Raw genomic sequence first — 23,942 nt, 5'->3', positions numbered from 1 at the left:
TGATGCTGGCAATTTTCCCATCTTTGATCTTGTCTGCATAACAGTGTCATTTAAATACAGAGGTGCCTGACAGTATCTCTGATACCTTCACATTATCATAGAGACAGAAGGCACAGCTGTCCCTTGAGCTTAAAAAGCCAAATGCTAAGGAATAGCACAAAGACAAAAGGTCATTATCTCAGACACCTGGGCTTCTATCCTTTTTTACCTCAAAATGTATCTCGAAAAGTTTTCAGTTTATATGCTATTACATTGGAACCTAGATTTAACATTTTATAAATTTGTAATCCCACAGCATCTTCTTTGGCCTGATGGAGCTGTCCGAGTTTTGCAGTGAACCATGGTTGGTCATTGTTGTAATGTTGAACAAGTCCTGGTAGGAATGCACATATCTTCACAGAAACTGATATATGACGTTACAGTCTCTGAGCTCGCACAGGCAGTAGCTTCAAAAAACACTCAAAACAAGCTTGTAAATCCTGCTATACTTCATTAGTCCATCTTTGTACAGTCCTTAATACAGGTTTATCTGATTTCAGTTTCTGCCTGTAGGTCGGTATAAGATGAACCAAACAGTGATCAGAGTGCCCCAAAACTGCTCGTGGAACAGAGTGATGTGCATTCTTAATTGTGGTGTAACAGTGATCCAGTATAGTACTGTCTTTTTTGGGACATGTAACATACTGTCTCTGTTTTGGCAGTTCACAGGAAAGATTTGCTTTATCAAAGTGCCCAAGAATTATTAAATCAGAGTCCAGGTGTTGCAGTTCTGTGTCTGTGAACTGATCATGGAGTTTCAGTAAAGCTGAGCTCAAGTGCGCTTGAGTGAGTTGAAAGGCTTACAGTTAATGAAGAGAACTTCTAGATCTGAACAGCACATCTTCTTTAACACTGTTACAATCTTTACACCACCACTCATTGATGTAAAAGCATGTCCCACTGCCGTGTGATTACCCTTTGATTCTGTGTCACAGTCTGCTCTGAACATAATACCCAGTATTTAAAGTCCGCGTGAACTGGAAATTGCAGCCAACTTCTTTTCAGCGTAGAAACAGAATATTGAATATAGGATGGGGGTTTATGGTTAAGGATAATTTTTTCAAGCTGTCAAATTGAGGTTTGAATAAAGATTACCAAGACAAAACTTTTTTTTTTTCTTCAGGGAATAAACTTGAACAGATTAATTGTTCAAGACTAGCAATGTGCACTAAGTAAATAAAGTCACGACTCCTGTACTGCAGAGCCACATTGAGAGAATTTGGGTAGAGGAGATATTTCTATAGGCACTTGTGTTCACTTAGCATGCCTGGAGATTTGATTAGCGTGCATGACTAGTGCTGGCTAATAGCTGTTTCACTCCTTCAGTTCTGTTGGCTAATTATTAAGTCTCACTGAAGTGAGTCGTGACTTGAAGCAACAGTGAGGCTACTCAACTAGTGCTTTCTGCCTGAACAAGTTACTGTCACTGTTGTTATAGTTATCTAAAACTAAATTCATAAAAACATTTGGAATGGATTTCACCTGCAAACAATCTGACTGCACCCTTGGTGATTAAACGGCATAATTTGAAAGTTTTTTCTCTCAAATCCTTTTACCGTGTTTTATCCAGACAGGTTTCCAGCCACAAGTTACCTTTATATTGACACTGAAAGTGAATTTATAGCCAATATTTGTGCTATGTGGAGCAGGATTTTAGACCAATGAGATTTCATTGTGGGTGGGGCTACACAGAGTGATTCCTAGACATACTCCATCCACCATGTTTGCTAAATCTTTTGATCTGTGTGACCTTCTACAAGTCAACCAATGAGGAACAACTGTCTTGGTACCTAGTAACACTTTCGGGCACTGTTTTTAATAACTTTTTAAATCGAATAGTTCCTTAGCTTCCGTGACATGATGGGATGCATCTGTCTCATTTGACATACAGCTTTTGCATATTGCGCAGTAGGGGATATTAAAAGAATGAGTAGCAAAGTCTATAAACAAACATTAACTTAGAATATGGAAAATATTTTATCATTTGTGTCTATGCTAGTTATCACATGATGTCAGTTAATTTTTTCTTTAGTTGTTAGTTATTCATTTTGTACAGTGTCATGTAGATGGACACAAGGGCTTTTGAGAATCTCTTTAGAGTTGTTGACTCACACACACACACACACACACACACACTGAATATTATGGCTCAATGGTTTTGGGGAGGATGTGTTTCCTGGCTTGAATATGTTCAGCATATGTGTGAGTAACAGACTGCAGTGGTTTACTGTGTGTATATGTGTGGTTTTCCTCACCCAGATTGCATTGTGTGAAAAATGCTCTTACTGACATCTGAAACATGAAACACACATTCCCAGCTGTTGAGTGAGGACAGACAGAACAGTAGCGAGCTCAGATGAGAGAGACGGAGATTTTACAGTGTGATAGTCTTCCAGTAAAAAATACAAAAATACCTATTCAATGTATTAAAGGGCATTCATATATCACAGAAACATCCTTAACTTTATTTATATCACATTCAAAATGTGAGTGTAAGAAGACAAGAAAGAGTTTGTAACCCTAACCCTAAAAGCATACAAAAAGTACTTCCTGTTGATCGACACTTCTTAAAGACTGAGGTGTCTATAGGTTGCGTTCAGACTGCAGGCAAAAGAGGCCAATATCTGATTTTTTTTGCTCACAAGGATCTGTTTTTGTTATGACAGTGTGAACAGTACAATCCCCATAGAATTGGATTTTTTCAATTCCGATTTTTGCCACTTCCATATGTGGGATTAAATCGATACAGGCCAGTTGTTTTGCAATACGACTATGATGTAGTTGAGGAATTTTGTGGTAAATGGACAAACGTGTTTCAAACACAGCATAATCTGTATCAAAATGAATTTCAAAAATAAAAAAAGTCACATTAAATGTTGTTTGTCACATGTAGTAGACTATTTTTTTGTAATAGGAGGATTTCCACCCAACTACCACCGCATGTATTTTTCAAACCTGTGGGAAGCACTGGGTATGAGAGTCGATTTTGCCTGTCATTGCCGCCAACATGATTTTGTGAGGAAGTTGTAGCTGCACACTGCATCTGTATTATGATAGGTGGTAACCAGTGTTAAGGTACAATACTGCCACCATCAGTGTTGGAGTGTCAACCAGATTGCACTGATGCTGGATTATTTCTGAATAAAATTTTTTTTAAATATCACAATAATTTTCAGTACCAATATACGCAGGCCATCATATTTGCTCATACAGATAAGAGTAATACATCATTAGAAACTGTCAAGGGTTTAGTTTTATTTGTATACACTCACAATACCAGAGAAACATTGTGCTTTTGTAAAATAAAGAAAACAAACCGGATGTGTTTTCTGCCGTCTTGGTCATTGTGGACTGGAGCATGTCACAAAAATGAACCAAAACTGAGTGTATAGGCCGCAATGTGAGAAATAGATCTAAATAACTCTGAAGATTATGTAATGCTGCATTTTCTCTAAAACCAGATCCACTGTACTCACAAGTGAGCATTGCCAACTTCATCTTTGCAGCCAACACTAGTTTATTAAATAGTTAAAATGTCTCCTTGATATTTCCGACACATTCATAGTCATTACTTTTGACGATGCTTTGCTGCAAGATTTATGTATATGTGTATATATTAGGGGTGTAACGATACGCGTATTCGTATTGAACCGTTCGGTACGACGCTTTCGGTTCGGTACGCGGTACGCATTATGTATACCGAACGGTTCGTTGGAGTAATTAATTATATTTAAAAAAAAAAAAAAAAAAAGAGAGAGATAGAAATATAATGATATGCGTTCAACAAGGTAGCCCAATAACCCAAACAACGTAACAGGCAACGCCCCTGACACTCCCGAAGAAGAAAAAAACACCATCTTATATGTTTATGTTAGGCTACTCAGCAGGCGCTCGCTCACTCAGTACGCGCTGAAGGCTCGTTGCAAAATAGCCAATGCGTTTAACAGACTAGAAATGAGAAGATCCCCCAATAACCAACAGGTCTGGTGTTTGGGTGCACTTTGGATTCCCTTTAAGCTATAATGGTGATGGCAAGAGAGTGGTGGATAAAAAAACAACGGTATGTCGCATCTGCAACAGGGTACACCAGCGGGAATACAAAAAAAAAAAAAAAAAAAACACCAGCGGGAATATCTGGGATATATGCGTCAGTACTATCTGGGAAAAGACGAAAAAAAGGAGAAACATGCACGCAGCAAACTATCCCTGCAGCATTTAGAAACTATAGCTTACAGGGAATCCAACCCAAACACCAGACCTGTTGGTTATTTTAGGATCTTATATTTCTGGTCTGTTAAATGCATTAGACATTTTGCAACGAGCCTTCAGCGCGTGCTGAGTGAGCGAGCGCCTTAGGGGCCGTTCACATATCGCTCCTAAAAACGCGTGGAAAACGCTAAGCACGTCTTTCTCCTCCTTTCCAAAGCGCTTGGGCAGAAGCGCTCATGAGGCGTCTGTCTTTGCTAAGCAACAATGACGTGCTCTCTCCATGAGACGCGGAAATTTCAGCGAAGGATAAATGGATTTGCAGCTCTAAAAATCGCTTGCAGTAGCTCTGCTACTAAATTTATTTCAAAATTGCAATCCATATACAACTATGATCAGCTGATCCTTCATCTTGGCTGAGCTCTCAACCTTGTTACGGGAAAGGATGAAGCTGATTGGTTGGTTCTTGTCACATGACCCGCGGTGCGCTTGCGGCATTCTGAAAAGTTGAGATGTTTTTACATTTTGCTGTATCTAAAACGTATCGAACCGAACCGAACCGAACCGTGACATCAGTGTATCGTATCGAACCGAACCGTGAATTTTGTGAACCGTTACACCCCTAGTATATATATGTTTATGTATATTTATAGTTTTATATATTTAAGTGATTAAATTCATATAAACATGCAATTAGTCAACTAGAAAAATTTTTAGTCGGGGGCAGCCCTAGTTGTTAAACTATTCATCAACACTCTTGGAACGCTGTTCAGATTCAGGTTAGAGTCCAGAACTGTTGTATGCTGATACATACCATGTTTTAAAACTACTCATGCCGTCATACAAGGTATTGATCATAACACCTAGTCGTAGGAGACTTGGATATCTTGGTTGATGGGTGTGTGGACCATGCCTGACCTTGTGTTTTTGTGTTTCCAGATATCTGGGGGGAGCACTCATTTCAGACAGACCCTGATTTGCCTCCAGGATGGAAGATGATGACAGACATGGCTGGGATTTATTACTGGCACATTCCTACAGGCACTACACAGTGGGAGAGACCCGCCCCATGCCATCCGATGCCAACTGGACCTAGCCATGCCAGCCGCAAACACTCCCTGGGCTCCCTGTCACCCTCGCCCACTCCAGACCATGAGGTAACCCTTTAAAACCATGTGGTTAACTGCACATGGTACTCAACTAAAACAAATAAACAGTTGATATATCCACATTTACCAATAATTTGCTCTGTATCTCTTTGTTGTCCTCTAGTCGATGTCTCACGCCGACGTGTTTTTCGGAGCATCGAGTCGTTCAGGCAGCACCACTTCTGACAGCTCGTCTGACCCCGCCCCCATCCCGTCTACTTCGTGTCTGGACCCTACCCCTATCCTGTCCTCAAACTCTTCCTCGTCCTCTGACGCCAATGTTCCTTCCTGTGGATTTGTCAACAGCTGCTACTTTGTAAGTCTATTCATCAATGTCTCCTCTTACAGTACGGACAATACTTTATGCTCACATCCTGCCGTTCTCTGGGTGTTTAGATTTCACAATGAGTACAATTTGGTTGTGGAGAATAAAAAAGATAAGACTAACTTATAGTTCATAAAAGCATGAAAATTCAGGGTAATGGCATTACATATGTGACAGTACCTCAGTTGCCATGGATTGCTATTTTCTTTTTTTTTTTTTGATTTATTGTATTTTTTTTGTCCACGAAAAAGAGAAACTAATCGATTGAGAATTAAAAATTTTGTCACTTGCAGTCAGTTGGAATATCCACAACTAAAACTATTGCCAAATGGTTGTTAAATTATAAACCATGTTGGTGAATTTCAAGCAAATTTAACTGGAATATTGTAAAAATACCATTAAGAAATTTGGGGTCAGTAAGATTTTTTATTAGTGTTTTTTGAAGTAAGTTTCATGCACACCAAGCCTGCATTTATTTGACCAAAAATACAGTTCATACAGTAATATTGAAAAATATGATTACATTATAAAATAACTGTTTTCCATGTTAATATATATTTATATTTATTATATTTAATTTTGCTACATTTTTTACTTTCTAATTCAATCAATTTAAAGCATCCTTGCTGAATAAAAGTACTAGTTTCTTTTAAAAAAAAATCTTACTGACTCCAAATGTTTTAAATGTTGTGTAAATTTGTATTGACAAATATAAATATATTGGGATATTTAGTTAGAAGTTGGTCACATACAATAAAGCTAAAACTATGTATATATTTGTGTGTGTGTGTGTGTGTGTGTGTGTGTGTGTGTGTGTATAGCCTCGGTCCTCATCCCTACAGATAATGCCAGGGAAGGATAGACACTTTGAGGCACGCCATCGGGAAGAGGACAAGGTAACAGTAACACTTGTTTACTCTCAGAATGTAGTCGAAATACAGTTTGTGCTTTCCTCTGATCCTTGCAACATAGAGTGAGATATCAACATCCATACTGCATGTAATCAAATCCCAACCAAACACCCAACAGAAACTGTGCACACACACACACACACACACACATGCTTATCGAGTGATCTAACAACCCTGTCTTGTCTCTGTCGCCCTGCCACCCTCGATCCCTCAACCTTGTCCTCCTTGTTTATGTGTTTGTGTGTATAATGGTGCAGAAACAGCCATGGAGTGATTTTGCAGTGGGAAAGATTGATAGTGAGATCTGGAAGGTTAGTATCTCACGCAGTTTTTTTTTATTATTATTAAACTTCAGAGCCAAATACACAGTAGAATTTCTCAGGGAGCCAACACTTGGTTATGTTCTTCACATGGTTCAAAATTAATTTTTTGCCCATCGGCTGGCCCATATTTTACAGATGTATTTTGCATTGAGAAATTTTGATCTACCTGAAGTTCTACTGGAGTAGTTGTGTTCTGAGGTCCAGTACTGCTTCATACCTTCCTCACCCTTTGACCTTTAACCTTTCTACTGAGCATGGCTTTTGTGTGTGTGTGTTATTTTTGTCTGTATGTACTGCAAAAATCATTTATCCAACTCAATTAATTTTACTAACCTATTTGCCTTTTTTTCTTCTTGATTTAAGCATAAGCCTCACTAAATTTTGTTAGTATTATGGTTAAAAAAAGTATTGCCAAGAGGGTGAGAAAAAAATTATCTGCAAAATATATATATTATGTAATTTTTGTTTGTCGTGGAAATTGATCTTGTTTTAAGTATATTTGGATATACACAACAAACATTGCAAATGAGAATAAAACATTGATAAATCAGTTGCTTACACTTTATTTATCAATTTATGTATTTATGGTGTATTAAGAAAATGATTTTTGCAGTTCACGGAGCAGGAAAGGTCCTGTTCACTCTTCATTTCTTCTCATTGTCTTGATCCATTCTTGTGTGCAGCAAAATGTGCAGCGTTGAAACTGTGTCTGTTTTAAAACTGGATAATCATTTTCATTTCAGTTTGTTTAATCACTCATCACAGGAAGGAACTGTGCTCTTTTTGTTGTGTTTAGTGTGATCTGCACATACACAGATCTTTGCATCTAACCCACTGGCTCCATGCTGTACATTTGAGGGTTTGCTATGTTTGTTTAATCACGTCTGGTTTATCTCTGCTTCAGGATCTACAGGCGGCCACAGTAAACCCTGACCCCAGTCTGAAGGAGTTTGAAGGTGCAACTCTCCGCTACGCCTCCCTCAAGCTACGGTGTGTGAAAGAGAATAAATAAATAAATACACATAAATGAGAGAGAGAATAAATAGTGTATATATCTCTTCTGACGGTGTGCGCGCATCTGTGCTCAGAAACCCTGCTCCTGTGGAAGAGGAAGACTCCATCAGCATTAACAGTGACCCTGGAGCCAAGGTGAGAGTTCATGAGTTTGTGCACATACTGCAGCTATTACAACTCTACAGAGAACTTATTATTGTCTTAAAGGCAAGATCCAAATTCATACTCGCCAAGCTCTAAAGCAGTATGCTGTATAATGGAGTTGCACATTAACTGGCTGGTGTTTGTTTAGGAACTGCTACATTATATGGTTTAAGTCAGATTATAAGAATGATAGTCAAGGTCTTGTTGTAAGAGATCAAATTAATGTAAGCATCTTCTAAATAAAAGGTTATTGTGTCTGCTGCATCATGTAACACATCTTATCTCAATGGAAACAGCAAATTACTTGCATTCTCATATGAACAACATAGAAAAAAAGCATGACAAATGTAAGGTTTTAATGTACCAGGATTGACACAAACTATGTCAAACATAGTTTATTGCTTTTTGTATATTGCTGGAATTTAGTGAAGCCTCAGGAGTTTCCATCCTCCAGTGTAATTCTAGATATACAGTGCCATCTGCTGGCTGATCAAAGAAATGCATATGCACGTCATGCACCTCATTGTTGGAGAGGTGGGTAAAGATGAGATGGAAAAACAATTCATTATTATTATTTCTGATGATTTTATCATAAGAGTGAGATATGTCCTTAAGTCAGCAGAGCCCTGATGTTAACATGAAACACTAAACAACACTATCATATATGCATAGTCAAATGCATTTGTGCCACAAAATGTGAAGCAAATCAATAAAAATCTGTTAATCCTTCAAATATTTCATTATGCAGTGTGTCACATACACTACCATTTAAAAGTGTGAGGTCTGCAGATTTTTTAAAATGTTTTTGACATCTCTTATGCTCACCAAAATGGTTTTATTTGATAAAAAATACAATAAAACAGTAATATTTAGTATCTGTATATAGTGTAAACAGATGAAGAATGTAGCTCTATACATCACAACTATGCTGTAACCTTACTGTAGCTCAAGTGGAACTTTTACTGGATATTTAATGCTCTCTCTCTCTCTCTCTCTCTCTCTCTCTCTCGCTCTCTCTCTCTCTGTGCTTGTTTCACACTCTTCCTCGTGTGGATCTGATCTTTCAACAGCAGTTAAAATCAAACTGAAAGAGCAGGACAACATTCTGCCTGTTATTAATCTCTCGCCCTCACAAACACTTTTATAATGGAGGCACCACGTCACAGATTGTCAGAAAGGAAGAGAGACTGAATGATGGATGATTTTGCTCTCATAGTGCTGGGAGTGAGATACTGATGAGAAAGGAGGAAGTGAATGAGTGAAAGATGAAAGAATAGCTCTTCCAGTATGAGGGGTCCTCTCTTTTGATCTCAGCACCCTGTTATAAGAGTTGTGTGTGTGTGTGTGTGTGTGTGTGTGTGTGTATGAACACACTCTCTCTTTCTCACTAATGGTAACATCAGCTATTCTTAGAAGATGGAATGTGAAAATTTAAGAGGTGTTTCCTCAGTCTAGTTTGTCTCACTATAGAGAAGTAAGATATGAGACATAATGGAATGTATGTAATAGATAAACACAATACTATATTACTGGGCTTGTTCTTTTGCGAGTTGTTTTGTTATGCCTTATGTCGTATATATTTGCTGCGCTCTTCATTTTCATCGTGTGTAGCTGTTGTCCCGTAGTCTTTGTGATTGATCAGTGGGTTTCTGTTTATTACAGTGTTTTGCTGTGCGCTCTCTCGGCTGGGTAGAGATGGCTGAGGAGGATCTGGCTCCGGGTAAAAGCAGCGTCGCTGTTAACAACTGCATCCGTCAACTGTCCTACTGCAAGAATGATATACGAGACACTGTGGGCATCTGGGGAGAGGTGAGAGACCGCTTCACCCTATCTCACACACACACACACATACTAACAAGATTTACAACAGCCAATGCTGGTGGACCAGTTTTACAACCAGCTAGACCAGCACTATAGTCTAAACACAGGAAGGCACATATAATACCAACTCATGCAAAAATACACACAATGTTTCTAAACGTCATTTTGAAAAAGGGAAGGTAGAAACAGGGAGATAAGACCTAAAAGAGACAAAAAAGAATCAAACGAAAAGAGGGAAAACTGAAAATGCCATGCAGAAAAAAAGGCAAGTGAATAGAAGAGGAAGAGGAAGAAAGAGAGTTTAATGTGTTATGACAGGACACAGGAAGAGAGCCTCTGTTCTCCTCCTGCCTTTTATTTTCTGATCTGATCATTTATTCATTACTTTCAACACACATACAAGCACAGGCATCCTTAGAGCTCATAGTAGCTTGTGACATTGATTCTAAAACCCAGCGAGTTGCTGTATTTTAAGGCATCACAGGTGCACCTTTTCTTTGGTCAAATTCCAAGGCAGCATTGCATTTATTCTTCATGGAAAAATTCATTGAAAATGTGGAGCAGGAGAAATATTGGTTATAATATTTTATACAATACTCAAAGCATCAATGATTTGACAATCAAGTTGACAATTTTGACAAATAAGCTAACAATATTACTGTACCTAATTGTTTATCAAGTATCATTTTATCAGCATGTTAACATCCACCAGTAGTCAAGATGCAGTGCGCTTTGTTTGAGATTACATAAATTATAAAATGCATTTCATTCAATACAAAAAAAAAGGTTATTTGAATGTGCTTTTTTTGCATGCATTTTCTGCTTTTGATAGTGTGATGTTTTTAACTGAGCAACAGCTAAGGAGCTACTGTGTGCTCTTTTTGTACTGTGCTAGTTGCAAGAAATTACATATGCATTCAGTACTAAAAAACATAGTTTAAAATATTCAGTGCTATTTTTGTGATGCCTATGAAGGCAGCTGTCTATGAAGGCAGTGGATGGCAAGAAAGCTCAGAAGGTTTTGAAAGGAAACCCTTCTAATACGAACACTCTTGTGCGTGTGTGTCCAGGGGAAGGATATGTACCTCATTTTGGAGAATAACATGCTGAATCTGGTTGACCCGATGGATCGAAGCGTTCTACACTCTCAGCCAATCGCAAGCATCCGGGTGTGGGGCGTCGGGCGTGATAATGGAAGGTATGCACTGGCTGGGTTAGTTAAGGAGAACATGGTAAATGATGAAGGGTGTATGAAATGTTTAATAAATGACAGAGATAAACTGAACAAAACTGAATGATTAATAAGTTAACTCACTCTGTATTTATGAAAGTGTGGGAAGTGTTCCTAAAATGCTTTTGGAAACCACACAGATGGGGCATGAAGCGATTTTATATGAGTTAAAACATTACAGCTTTCAGCTGCCATAAACATCATCAGAGTTTTATTTACGTGGAGCTAATTTTCTATTTTGCTGATCCTGTTCGGCTGACTGGTCGTCTATCAACACTAATAATGTTTAATCTCTGTGACCCACTGAATGTTGGCTCGAAGCTCCGCACTGTTTTAGATTAAGCAGTTTCTGCCTAGTTAAATCAGATCAATATTTTCAAAAATCAAACTGACCGACAAAAGATGTTGAATGGATGTAAATTTTATCATTAAAATCCTTTTTTTTACTGAAGTGAAGTTCTTTTTATCAATTAAAAAAATAATAATTATATCTCAGTATTTTTTCACCCTTTCAAATTTTCAGATGGCTTTCTAAAAGTGTACTTTTTTTCAGCTAGTTTTGAAAAAGTATTTTTAAAACATTAAATGCAAAAAACTCAAATGGACAAAAATGCAAGAACTTAGAGTAAAAGTCATCAATAGATGTTTTCCTCACCGTTTTTCCAATAAATAATCATTATGGAGGAATTATGATCTTTATTTTCATATATATGCACCAATATAAAAAGACATAGTAATAAATATCAGTATTTAATAGAAAAGCAGTATTTATTAGTTTTTTGTTAGAACATTTAAATATACTAAAAGAGAATTGTGTACACATTTTAAGTGGTAATGGTAATACTTTAAGCTGACAGTTGTCTTATGCACAGAACATTTCTTAATTTTATATCACTAGCAAAATCATCAGCAATATATTGCGACTGTTGAGTGTAGAATATTGCATGAAGCACATGCCGTGAATTCTTCACAGTTCATTTTAATTAGAGATTTTAGATCTGCAAGCGTCAGCATTTCTGCACCTGTGACTTTCCTCATGTGCTCGTTATCTATAAAACTCTGCAAGAGATGTCTCTGTTAATGTATTCTGATATCGAGACAGTCCTCCGGTCCCTTCAAGCGAAAGGTCACTATATAATGATTCTGGATTAAAGAAGTCACCCCTGTGAAAGGAGGACAGAAATAAAAGATTGATGATAGAGAGAGTGCTAATGAAAGTTTAATCCAGTGTTATAGGTGCTGTCGGTATGTGAAGAGTGTTTGTGAGGTCATCCAAAAGTTGCATATGAATCTCTCACACACTAAAGAGCTTTCTTGCTTTAGTCCCAGAAGAGCTGACTGGTTTGTGTGTTAGTGAGTGTGTGTGAATGATGCAGGGGTGGAATGCAGCATACTTCATCAGGGATGCTGAATCACAGTTTTGCCTCACTGAGTGTAAGCAGTACCACATTCTGACCAGTAGATGGCACTCTTCATATTCTCTAAACTGGAATCATGCTTTAGGCAGTTTTTTTTGGGGGGGGGGGGGGATTTATTGTGTAGTCCACAGGTGTACGTATGTGTTTGCATATGATATAATTGTCCTCCTATGCTAATACACCACTAATCCCATCAGTAAAATTTTCCTCCCAAGACCCTGGAGGAGGTTACCGTAGCGACAAGCGAAACGAGAGGGGGAGGGTAAAAGGAATGCTGGGATTGGATGGAAAGAGAGAGAGCGAAAATGAGAAGCGGATAAAAAAGAGAGAGATTGAGTGTAGAGAGGTGCGTTGCAATTTTTCAACCGAGCAGAGGATGAGACGAGGAGGTGAAAATCTGTAGAAGAGGGGTATGGCATAATGTTAAAACAGGGAAAATGCATGAATTAATAGATGTGAGTATTTTTCTCTTTTTCCTGTCCATCGTTTTTCATTATTTATTCTGTAATTCACCAAATTTTTGATAGTACCCATCAAATACATTTAAGCCATATTTTCTACAGCATGGCATTTGTTGTTTAGTAGTTTTCAGTTGAAGTATGTACTGGAGTGAGATGGGAGGAATACTAGGACTGTGAGAAGGTGGAGTGGGTGGAATTTCTCCAGATGGTGTGAATGAGGAGGAGGAGGAGATTTCAGTAGAGAATTGTGGATGCACTGTATGTGTTGTCATTGACTATGGTGAGGATCGTATTGTGGAGTACTGTGTGTTCGGTTATTAAAGTAGGTCACAGCAAGATCTTCACGTCACTAAACAGGTTACATTTGAAAGAGACTGCAACTTCCTTGCATGTTCCCTCAGATCGGATCCTCTGATACCATCCCACACATCTACACAAACTAGAACACATGCCTTTTTTTCAAATTCCTATGGGGAACCTCTGGGTTCTGTTCTCAGTCCATTAACGTTGTTACCTGTACCTCCTTGTAGTTTCTCCTTGACCCTCCAGCACATTTTCCAGTTGAATACTGCTGAGGTGCTGTTAAAAAGCCCATTTTTAACAGGTTTTGAAACAGCCTGGGGTTCATCTCGGACAATATTGAGTGCATTCAGTTCATCTGGTTTTATTCTCTTTCTCTCTCAGTCTGTTAAATCTCTAATTATCACACTGTTACATATTCATGTTTCTTACTGGCTGCACACTGAATCTCATGTTTTAAGGTGTTACATACATCGTGATAAATGTCTGAATTCATTTGTCACACCTACTGGTCTCATTTTCTCTCTCTTCCCTCTTATTTTCTGTTTCTTTCATACATGCTTATTATTGGGGCTTGGATTTGATTTGCTAAAATCTCCCCACAGCATGTTCCAGCCATTGTCTTTGAGATGCGCATCCTGCCATTAGTAATGCTCTGAAATACCTATACACATCAGAACCCTTGCAGAACATGTTTCTGTCAATCCTTCATAATACATATGTTTTTGCATTAAATTGAGTGTAACAGTTTTATGTTAAAACCGTTCTTGTGAATGATTTATGCAGGAATTTGTTTGGCTTGTTTCATTAATGGGCTTCATTGTGTGTATTTTCTCATAATGTTTTTTTATTATCTTTTACTTGACTGCTTTCCGGGACTCAGAGAGAGGTAAATTGATTTACCCTATTATTACTTGTATTCTCATCATAGCCTTTTTGTAGACTCTTCCTGGACATTTTGTTCATTATAGTTTATTTTTAGCAGAAATGATAAAGAATGTGTGTAATACAGCTGAAGGTGTAAGTTTAGAGACACTCATTTATCTTAGATAGCCACGTGCACCTGCATATAGTAGATGATGTGTGTGCATTTTATCCATGGTTATATTTTACAACTGTTTGCCTGAAATGTGACTGTCTCTGTTAGGGCAGTTCTTTGCATATCTCACATTGACAACTCTCTTTGTCTATAATCATGTGTCTGTTTATCTGCATTGTTTATTGATGAAATATGGTTGTTTTCATTAAAGACATAAAACAGTTTGCTCAAAGGCAACATAAAATCAAAGTGGACTCTATTTACTTTCAAAATGCTCATTACTTTTCTTATTGTCCACTTTTTTTCCAAATAAAATATAATTGTGTTCATATTTATTTCATAAAACTAAAATAATTCCTTTGACCTCTCGACTTGGCTCCATTCTGGTATGTAACTTTTTGGGGTCCAATCGTTTTCCTATGTACAAAATAAAGTGATGCCCTAGTTTTTTTTTTTACCTATACTTTTTGGAAATATGACAGATTATGTGAATTAAATGGGTAATAAACTGTGTTTTTAAACAGCTGCTTAAATATAAGTTTAAACTTGTTTGATTTTAATTGTGTGCATGCAGGGATTTTGCATATGTAGCGCGAGATAAGGACACCCGGATATTAAAATGCCATGTGTTCCGCTGTGACACCCCTGCCAAAGCCATCGCCACCAGTCTGCACGAAATCTGCTCCAGGGTGAGAACTGCACACTACACAAACAACATCCAACACAAAATTATCCTAAACGGCCCATTCAAAACTGTAATATGCAAAAACTATATTAGATTGCAGAGAAAACCACTGATAGTCTTAAGTCTGTGTGCAAGGATAAAATACAGCTGAGAAGGAAGAAACCGGGTTCACGTTCTGATTAGGTGGCTGATTTAGGGCAGGGAGTTTAATGAGTTCGATTTCTGTGTAATAGATCATGGCAGAGCGCAAGAATGCCAAAGCTATGGCTGGAGGATCACTACAGGACAGAACACATTCTGGGCTCGACGTCCCGCTACAAGGTAACACAGCATGCTTATATGTGTGTTTCTTCTTTGTTGAATAGAAGGTGTGTGTTAATGTGTATGCTGTCTGTTACCCTTAGCAGAGTTCCCCACACCGAAGACTGAACTGGTGCAGAAGTTCCAGGTGTTATATGTTGGCATGATGCCGGTTGCCAGACCTATAGGTGAGCAATCACACTCATTTGTAGTATTTCACTCTTTTCATGTGCTCTCTCATTTTCTCCTATCTTCTTATTCCCTGTCAGTGTTTTTGATAATTTTCACAAAACTTCCTTGACCCCCAGATTAGTTTGTTGAATATCTGAATATGCAACGTCGAAAGAAAGAACCGAGCCTCTGCTTAAAAAAAAAGGTTTTATTGTAGCTTTATGCATTCTTTTATTATCAACACTTTAATATGGGTAGGTTTAATTAAAAAAGCAATATTTTGAACAAAAAGGTTAGAGAAATCATGTTTTTGTCAGGCTAAGTACAGGTTGGATTCAGAACGATGATCAAAACATAGATAGAGTTGATTGCTTCCAGCAACACATCCAAAGCTTCACAGTCCTATAGCACTTCCTGACATTTCATTCAGTAACATTATGTAAATTTGATTTATTTGCTTTTTAATGTGTGATTGCGTTAATTTTACATATGCATGTGCATTAACATACCGATCACTTTTTTCTGCTGTTTCTTCACCTCTTACCGTATAACAGCCAAAAAACGGAAAGATGGAAAATTCAGTCCATGGCAGAGAAAGAGTTAATAATATGATTATGCATATATTTATACTTTTCTTCACATTTAACTCAATCTTCCCAGAATACTCAATATTTAAATACAATCTTCCCAGAATTCTGGAATTTCTGAATAAATTGGTCATAAAATTTCATATGATCTTAAAAAAAGTCTAACAACAATCTGCTTAAACTAACAAAAAATGCCTTTTTGTTTTTATTAAAAAAGCAATGTAAGCTTTCGCAAAAAAAAAAGTATGTAAATCTGCTGGTTGATCTTCCACCAAATCAGCCATGCACAACTGTCAGACATTTGGCACTTTTAGTTCAGTGATATTATTGAGAAGTCTTGTGTGCATTGCTCTCTTGAGATCAAGCTTTTGTATCCATTTCCAGCTTTATGTAAGTCAACATTTCTGTGTTTGGAGAGCTCTTTTTCTGGGATGGTTCATTTCAGACAAAGTGTCTTGTGAATAGCAGATATTGCAACCATTGTTTTATAGGGCAAGGTGAGTCTGACCTCCAATCTGGTCTCATTGATTGGACTCCAGGTTAGATGAGTCCCGACTCCGGTTAGGTTTTGGGGAGATCACTTCCAGCTTACATTTAAGCAGAGTGTGTTTGTCTACTGATGCGACTTAGCTGAAGATCAGGTCTAATATTATGGCTAGTTTATTGCAAAATCCAGATAAAGTCAAAAGGTTCGCATAGCTTTTCTTGGACCCATACATGCTTTTAAAAGGTCAGATGTCATTGTTTTCTAGGCATGGACGTTCTCAACGGTGCAATAGACAGTTTGATGACATCATCCATTCGAGAAGACTGGATTCCTGTGAAACTGAATGTAGCAGACGCAACAGTCACAGTCATCAAAGAAAAGGCAGTTACACATCCTTTCATCTCATAAACCTAATAACATCCTGCCAGAGTAGCTGTGTTTTACTAAAGTACAACTTCTTGTGTCTAGATCTTTTGACTCATGTATGATTCTTGGTGTCACAACCTAAATTAGGAGGAAGAGGAGGTCCTAGTGGAGTGTCGTGTGCGCTTTCTGTCATTCATGGGCGTTGGGAAAGATGTGCATTCATTTGCATTCATCATGGACTCTGGGAACCAGCACTTTGAGTGTCATGTGTTTTGGTGTGATCCCAACGCTGGCAGTGTGTCAGAGGCTGTTCAGGCAGCGTGCATGGTGAGTTATAACACCAGAAATACACTTCTCCACCACATCAAATGTAAATGGGCACTATAGATTTATAATGAAACCAAATCAATGTCATGCCCAGAGCTGGACAATATAACTGCAAAAATGATATCTCAGAAATGTTCAGCCTATTAAATGCATGTCCAGCTATGGAAAAATTAAGAGACCAGTTGAAAAGTCTCAGTTTCATATTGATTTACTGGATTACTAGGTATGGGTTGGAGTCAAATATTAATATCGGTTTTATACAATAAAGGTCTGATAACATTTATTAAAAAAAATATATATATACTGTCATTTAGACCGTTTTTTCCCAAGAAATGACAATTGGTCAAAATAACATGTTTCAGTTGTTGTGATTTGAAAATCAGGGTTATTTCATCAAATATTGATTTGTTAACTCTTCTCAAAGTAAAACACTGGTATTGTTGTTTAAAAATAAATATAAACATGTCTGTAAACATGGCATCATTTTTGTTATTTTGACCAATCGTCAATTAATGCAAAAAAATGCTCTAAATGACAACATTTTTATTGTAATAAATTGGAAGAAATGTCATCAGTACTTTACAGAATAAAACAAAAATATTTTTTTTACTCAAACACATATCTATAAATCATAAATCTGCAGAAAGTAGGAATTTTCAAATGGTCTCTGTTTTTTCCATAGCTGAATATGTATAGTTTGCGGTCAGTTATAATTTTTTTGAGAAATGGATTTTATTAGGGTAGTATGCATTAAATCAAACGTGACAATAAAGACATTTACTAACACACGATAATAATAGGAAATGTTTCTTGAAAATAAATAAATAATTCAAATAGATAAATTCTTGATCAAAATAAGAAAGTTTTTTCAAAAACTGTATATTCACTGCCATTCATATATATATATTTGAATAAATATTAATAACAGTACATGGCTATAAATAGCTGCCTTAAGAAAATGTAATAAAATACAGTGCATTCTGGAAGTATTCAGAACCCCCTTCACTTGTTTCAGTTTTGTAATGTTGCAGCCTGATATTACAATCATTTAAATTAATTTAATAAATTTTCTGCTTATTATCATATTTCATGTTGAAATTCAAAATAAGATCTTAACCGGCCAAGCCTGTTTCATTTCATTTTTTCTTCTTTTCTGTGCAGTTGAGGTATCAGAAGTGTCTGGTGGCACGGCCTCCGTCTCAGAAAGCCTGCTCACAGGCACCTCCTGCTGATTCAGTCACACGCCGTGTCTCCACCAGCGTCAAACGTGGAGTTCTGTCCCTCATCGACACGCTCAAACAGAAGAGACCGGTCACTGAGCTCAACCAGTGATCTGACACACGAGCACGCACACTCACCGTCACGCTCTGCATGCTTAACCTATCAGAATGTCCTGTACATACCTGTCCAGTCACATGATGGAGATGAAGAAGAACTCGAGGGTGAAAACGGTCCGTAAGAAATCTACAAGAAATTATGAAATGAGCAGATGCCAAGAAAATACACTGACATACACCTAGTCCACTATCTAAAAGCCTGTCTGTTCCGTCACCAGTATGTCAGTCATGTGTATATCTGCATGGGAAGCCACGCCACTCCAGCATGACTGAAACCAACAGGCTCCGCCCATCTAGAAGAACCACCCTATCTGGACAAAGCCTGCTTAAAGAGATTTGTGCAATTCAACCAGAACAAACACGGCTGCTACACTCAGCAGAGCTTCTTCATAACCGTTGCATGAGCATAAGTGTGTGCGGGTGTGTAGAGGAGCTTGATGCTGCTTCATTTGCTAAAGGATGTTCAGAAGTGTCATAAAAGCTATTTTTTGTATCATTCTTTATCATCCCGAGAGAACAATGGCTGGATGAGAGGAACTGTGCTCTGTGTTCCATTCAAAGTTGGATGATGGATTTCCTGCTTGATATGTTCTGGACAAGGTGCTCCAGTGTTCAGTGTTCAAAAGATGAGGTGTAAAGATGCAGTAACGGCAATATTTTGGCGACATTTCAGTCCGTCGCTAATTGTCAGTAGTGCAGCGACGTATGAAGCACAACTTGCATAAAAGTCACCTTCATACCAAGCTACTATTGGTCAACACAGTAAATTCATATCAACAATTTAGATACCTATTGGAACAGATAAATGTGACCGCACCTTAAGGAAACAGAACAACACTACATTAGCATTGCATTTGTTCAGTGTCAACAATGAAGTCTTCTAGCATCCAAAGGATAATAAATGGCACAATGCAATGCGAAGTTGGAAGTTCGACTTCAAGTAATGTTCCTTTGCACTTTTCAATGAAGGAAATTAAAATGTTTTTAGATTAACGTTGTGGCTTTCACCAAATGATTTAGTTTTCTTCAAGAATCTCTGCTGACACGTTCATCTTCACCTGAAGTTGATGAGGAGGCTTGGAAAAGATGCCAATATGAAAAGAACAACAGACATCCCATAGACTTGCTCTGCATTGACACAGCTGGAAGGACAACACCTGTTCAGTGTGTAGATGTAAAGTTTGAATGTGCTTTTATATTTCCAATGTGAAATTGCCTTTTTTTTGTTTGTTTTTTTGAAAGAGAATGTTGAGGAAGAGAACTGAATTACTCATGGAGAGAAATACAGGAGGCGGGAATAACTTTGCCTAGAGTAAGACGCTTCAGTCGTGTCAATTCTGCTTTGAACCCCAGCGTAGTGCTTGCTTCCTCCAGAGGCTCTCCAGTGACTGAAAGTCAAAAATACCCGACTAATAGGATCTATCTCCAGCACATCCAAGTTAGTGAAAAATGTCTATAAAGAGCTATTTCAGTTCCAGCATCCATCCATGTCTCATCCGTGGCTCTACATGTCCTGGTTGTGCTTCACAAAGGTTTTTTTTTACCTATTCTGGCGTACCACCTGTAGTCCTAGACTTACCCTTTCTTTCACAAGGGTTTTGAAGAGTCACTTATGTGTGTACATATAGTATCTATATATAGCAAACATCATATCATAAGGCTTTATTTTTCAAATTTCAGAAACTTTTATTTGGTTTCTGTTTATTTTGATCATACTTGCCTCGGCATGTCTCTTGACCTCGTTTATTCTGGCCATACTGTAAAAATAATCATGTAAGTGTTGTAGATAAACCAACTGATGAAACAAAGAAAAGAAGAAGAGTGAAAGATGGTAGAGATTTTGAATACAAATTTATTTAATGGTCATTTTTAGGAGAGCTAGCTCTAGGGGAGGAGATGTGAACTTTTAAGTGTCTATCTATGCATTCTTTTCGCTCTGAGGAAGATTTGAGAAGAAAAAAAGACACATTGCCTTGCATGTCCTGCGACAATTTAAGAAGAAAAACTGTACTGAACAGAAATGATATTTTTTATTTTATTTATTCTATTTTATATCGGTATATACTGGTTTCATTGTGATGTATCATATGCTTAGATGTGTATTGAACAACAAATCAAACAAGAAATGTCAATTCGAATCACTGTACAGTTACTCTGGTGACCCTCAAAGAGCCGTGTATCTCAGACGCTGACTGCCATCATAATATATTTGAGAGGCCTTGTAGGACCTTTACATTCTGCCCAAACCAACAATAGACGTGTAGGTATAGGTTAGTATACAATATATGTTCAAAAGTTTGTCTGGATATTTGACTATTTCATTTGCAACAGGTGCATAAAATCAAACAATCAATCTCCTTTTGGACGCTTCACTCACATGATGCATTTTAAAAAATGTTGCACCAAACGTAGGCTCTCAAGACACATTTCTAAGTGTTTTATTTATATAGCGCTTTATGCTATACAGATTGTTTTAAATCAGATTTAAAATGAAAGCAGATCTCAAAAGATAATAGTGATTATTTAGTTGAAAACAGCTTTAGTTGATTCCGTTTGGTTCAATAACTGTGTAAAGTCCATGAATTATAGCTTGAGGCATTTTAAAAACACGGTGCCCATGCACGAGACACTAAGAAAACAATGAGACATGGCTAGTGCATATTTACAATAGCAAAACAATTATAGAGTCTTGCATTGAAACATTTTTAGTATAAAATATTAAGTAGGATGTATTATTCAATTAATCAATGTATAATTGACATTTTAGGCTTAATACTATAGAAAAGCACTAAAAGTTTGTTTTCAGCTTGTTTATTTTCTTAAGAAAATACAGCACGCAGTTGCATTAAACAGTGGTATAAACATCATTCAGTGTAAATTGAGATAAATGTTATAATTTCAATTACAATTTCAAGGGAATAATCAACAATTAGGATTTTTGTCATAATCGTGCAGCCCTAGGATGTATATACTGTCCAATTAATGGTTTGTATGATTTATATCATATCAGGCATCCATTTGGTCATCTTGTGTATGTTCCAAAATGTAAATTTAAACAAAATTACTCAACAGACACATTCATCAAGACTGTTCCAATCAGATTTTTACCAAAATTAGAGCACATTAGTTTGGGCAGTATGTAGATGTTTAGGTAGCTCAACTAGAACCATTTCTCCTGTATCCTGACCACACAAGGCCTCCGCGTTCACCCTGCAGCTTATCAGAGTTTGAGATGGTGAAATTAGTGTCATCTGTATAGAGATGTTAATATGACCTGATGCAAATCAATCTGCCTGGGTACTGCACCCCATCAGTCTCCCCCTCTTATTATCTGTTGCAGCTTTGAAGAAGTGCATGATGGGGTTTTTTTCATGTGAATTTCACTCTGTGATGTTGGGTCTTACACAGCTCACTGTTTTCTTTAGAATTTTTTTTCGCAGTTTGTTTCAAAATGAATTCAGTGGCAACTGGCAAAGTCAGCTGTGATGCGCAAAACCGGAAAGAGGGAGGAGGCTTATGGGTAATGTAGTCCATTACAATAATTCAGCGTAGAATCATCGTTCTCATGTTAGCCAAGAGTAGCGAATCACTCTGATCGATGATTATCAGGGGAAACCTCATCACAAGGATTAACAAACTGAAATACACTCAAACACACGTTTATGTGGAAACATTGGCTTTCTCTGCTCTACACTAATTTGTACACCATATAAATGTAAAATGTTGTGAAAATAAATGGCATATCACAAAATACATTAAGTGTTTCTGGCTGTTCCTTTATTTGATAAAATGTAGTCTGTTAGTAAGAGATGGCTTAGTGAGCTATTGAATGTTTTTTAAATTTTAAAATTGTTGTGGTGAAATCTGCTTAGGCGGTGGACCTTCATGCTTTGCATTTCTCAAAAAATCATGTTTTGTACTAGTAAAATTGTACACATTGCATATTCATAGTTTACAGTATATCTTTTGTGCCAATAAAGCTCTAGTGGCATAATTACTAAAGTCAAAATGAAATATATTTTCTTCCATATTATGACTTATTATTATATGATTATCAGAATAATTTAGGGTGGAGACTTGGTTCTACCCATTGGTTGTTAGTTGGATGATGGAGGCAGACAGGTTTAATCCGATCAAACGTTGGGAGAAGTCCAACATTTGTCACCAGAGATGTTGTTTCACCAGAAGATTGAATTATGTCATTTTGGTTAATAAGAAGCCTAATCAAAATTAATAAAAACAGTGAAAGGCAAACTCAGAATATGATGCAAATCTGCAATAATTGAATATTTTAAATGTTGGTGAAAGTTACTTTTAAAAGTAATGCATTGCAATATTGCGTTACTTCCTAAAAAAGTAATTAATTACATTACTTAGTTACTTTTTATGTGTTACTTGTTCAGTCTGGGCAGGGCTTGCTTGTTTGTTTTGAATATAAAAATTATACTTTTGGTAAACATAAGCCCTTTCACACCAAATGAATAAATGAATAAGTCTCAGGCTGAAGAGAATTCACATCTGTACAATAGAACACAAAAGAAGAACGTTCAACACACTTGCACAAATGATTATCTAGAGTCCTTTTTGCTTTTAGTATGGTTGAGTTGAATCATTGAAGGTCAGCACCAAAGACATTGGCTAATTAAATGGGATAAATATCTGTGTTATTTAACATTTAATTATTGCAGGTTTACATCACATTCTGAGTTGCATTTCACTGTTTTTATTCATTATGAGGAAAACTGAATCTGTTTCTGACAATCTCATTCATTAATCCATGTTGATGTGACAGTGACATCTTACTCCTGATTTCTCTCAACATGGGGACAGAAGAGCTGTTAATCAATAAATGGGGAAAAAGTAACTCGGATATTTTCTTGTAAATTAAAAAGTAATGCATTACTTTACTAGTTACTTGAAAAAAAGTAATCTGATTACGTATAACTCACGTTACTTGTATACGTTACCCCCCAACACTGTAAATGTCACAAACATCCTTATAAAAAATAAAGAAATGAAATACTGTTGTAATTAAATGAGACAGAAATGTGGTATGAGCAGATAAATGGATCTGTGTGGTGACCCGGGGTTCTGATGGCAGGTATAGTTATATATAAAAAAAAAAAAAAAAAAATATATATATATATATATATATATATATATATATATATATATATATATTTAAATTTGAAATAGAAATCTTTATAAATGTTTTTACTGTCACTTTTGGTTAATTTAATGCATCATTGCCAAATAAAAGTATTAATTTCTTTAAAGAATATATATTATAATCTTACTGACC

General features: G+C 36.9%; 1 protein-coding gene across 6 annotated transcripts in view; it reads left to right on the top strand.

Moving 5' to 3' along the window:
* The window catches only part of LOC127961293 (amyloid beta precursor protein binding family B member 2), a 52,056-nt gene extending 29,663 nt beyond the window's left edge, over positions 1–22,393 (top strand). For 3 of the 6 annotated variants that reach the window (XM_052560519.1, XM_052560604.1, XM_052560382.1), the window contains 14 exons: positions 5,185–5,402; positions 5,518–5,709; positions 6,540–6,614; positions 6,887–6,940; positions 7,857–7,942; positions 8,041–8,101; positions 9,773–9,919; positions 11,002–11,129; positions 14,955–15,069; positions 15,299–15,386; positions 15,470–15,553; positions 16,876–16,991; positions 17,124–17,303; positions 18,465–22,393. In XM_052560519.1, the coding sequence (XP_052416479.1) occupies positions 5,185–5,402; positions 5,518–5,709; positions 6,540–6,614; positions 6,887–6,940; positions 7,857–7,942; positions 8,041–8,101; positions 9,773–9,919; positions 11,002–11,129; positions 14,955–15,069; positions 15,299–15,386; positions 15,470–15,553; positions 16,876–16,991; positions 17,124–17,303; positions 18,465–18,635 (1,715 nt within the window). In that variant the 3' untranslated portion in view covers positions 18,636–22,393. Of the gene's footprint in view, positions 1–5,184; positions 5,403–5,517; positions 5,710–6,539; positions 6,615–6,886; positions 6,941–7,856; positions 7,943–8,040; positions 8,102–9,772; positions 9,920–11,001; positions 11,130–14,954; positions 15,070–15,298; positions 15,387–15,469; positions 15,554–16,875; positions 16,995–17,123; positions 17,304–18,464 lie in introns of all 6 variants that reach the window. The other 3 variants (XM_052560684.1, XM_052560458.1, XM_052560748.1) reach the window with 3 other exon arrangements.
* The last annotated feature ends 1,549 nt before the right edge of the window (positions 22,394–23,942 follow it).

This window comes from Carassius gibelio, chromosome A1 (assembly GCF_023724105.1).
Source record: "Carassius gibelio isolate Cgi1373 ecotype wild population from Czech Republic chromosome A1, carGib1.2-hapl.c, whole genome shotgun sequence".
NCBI lineage: Eukaryota > Metazoa > Chordata > Actinopteri > Cypriniformes > Cyprinidae > Carassius > Carassius gibelio.
The sequence above is the reverse complement of the archived record's forward strand: the minus strand, read 5'-3'. Positions and strand labels throughout refer to the sequence as shown.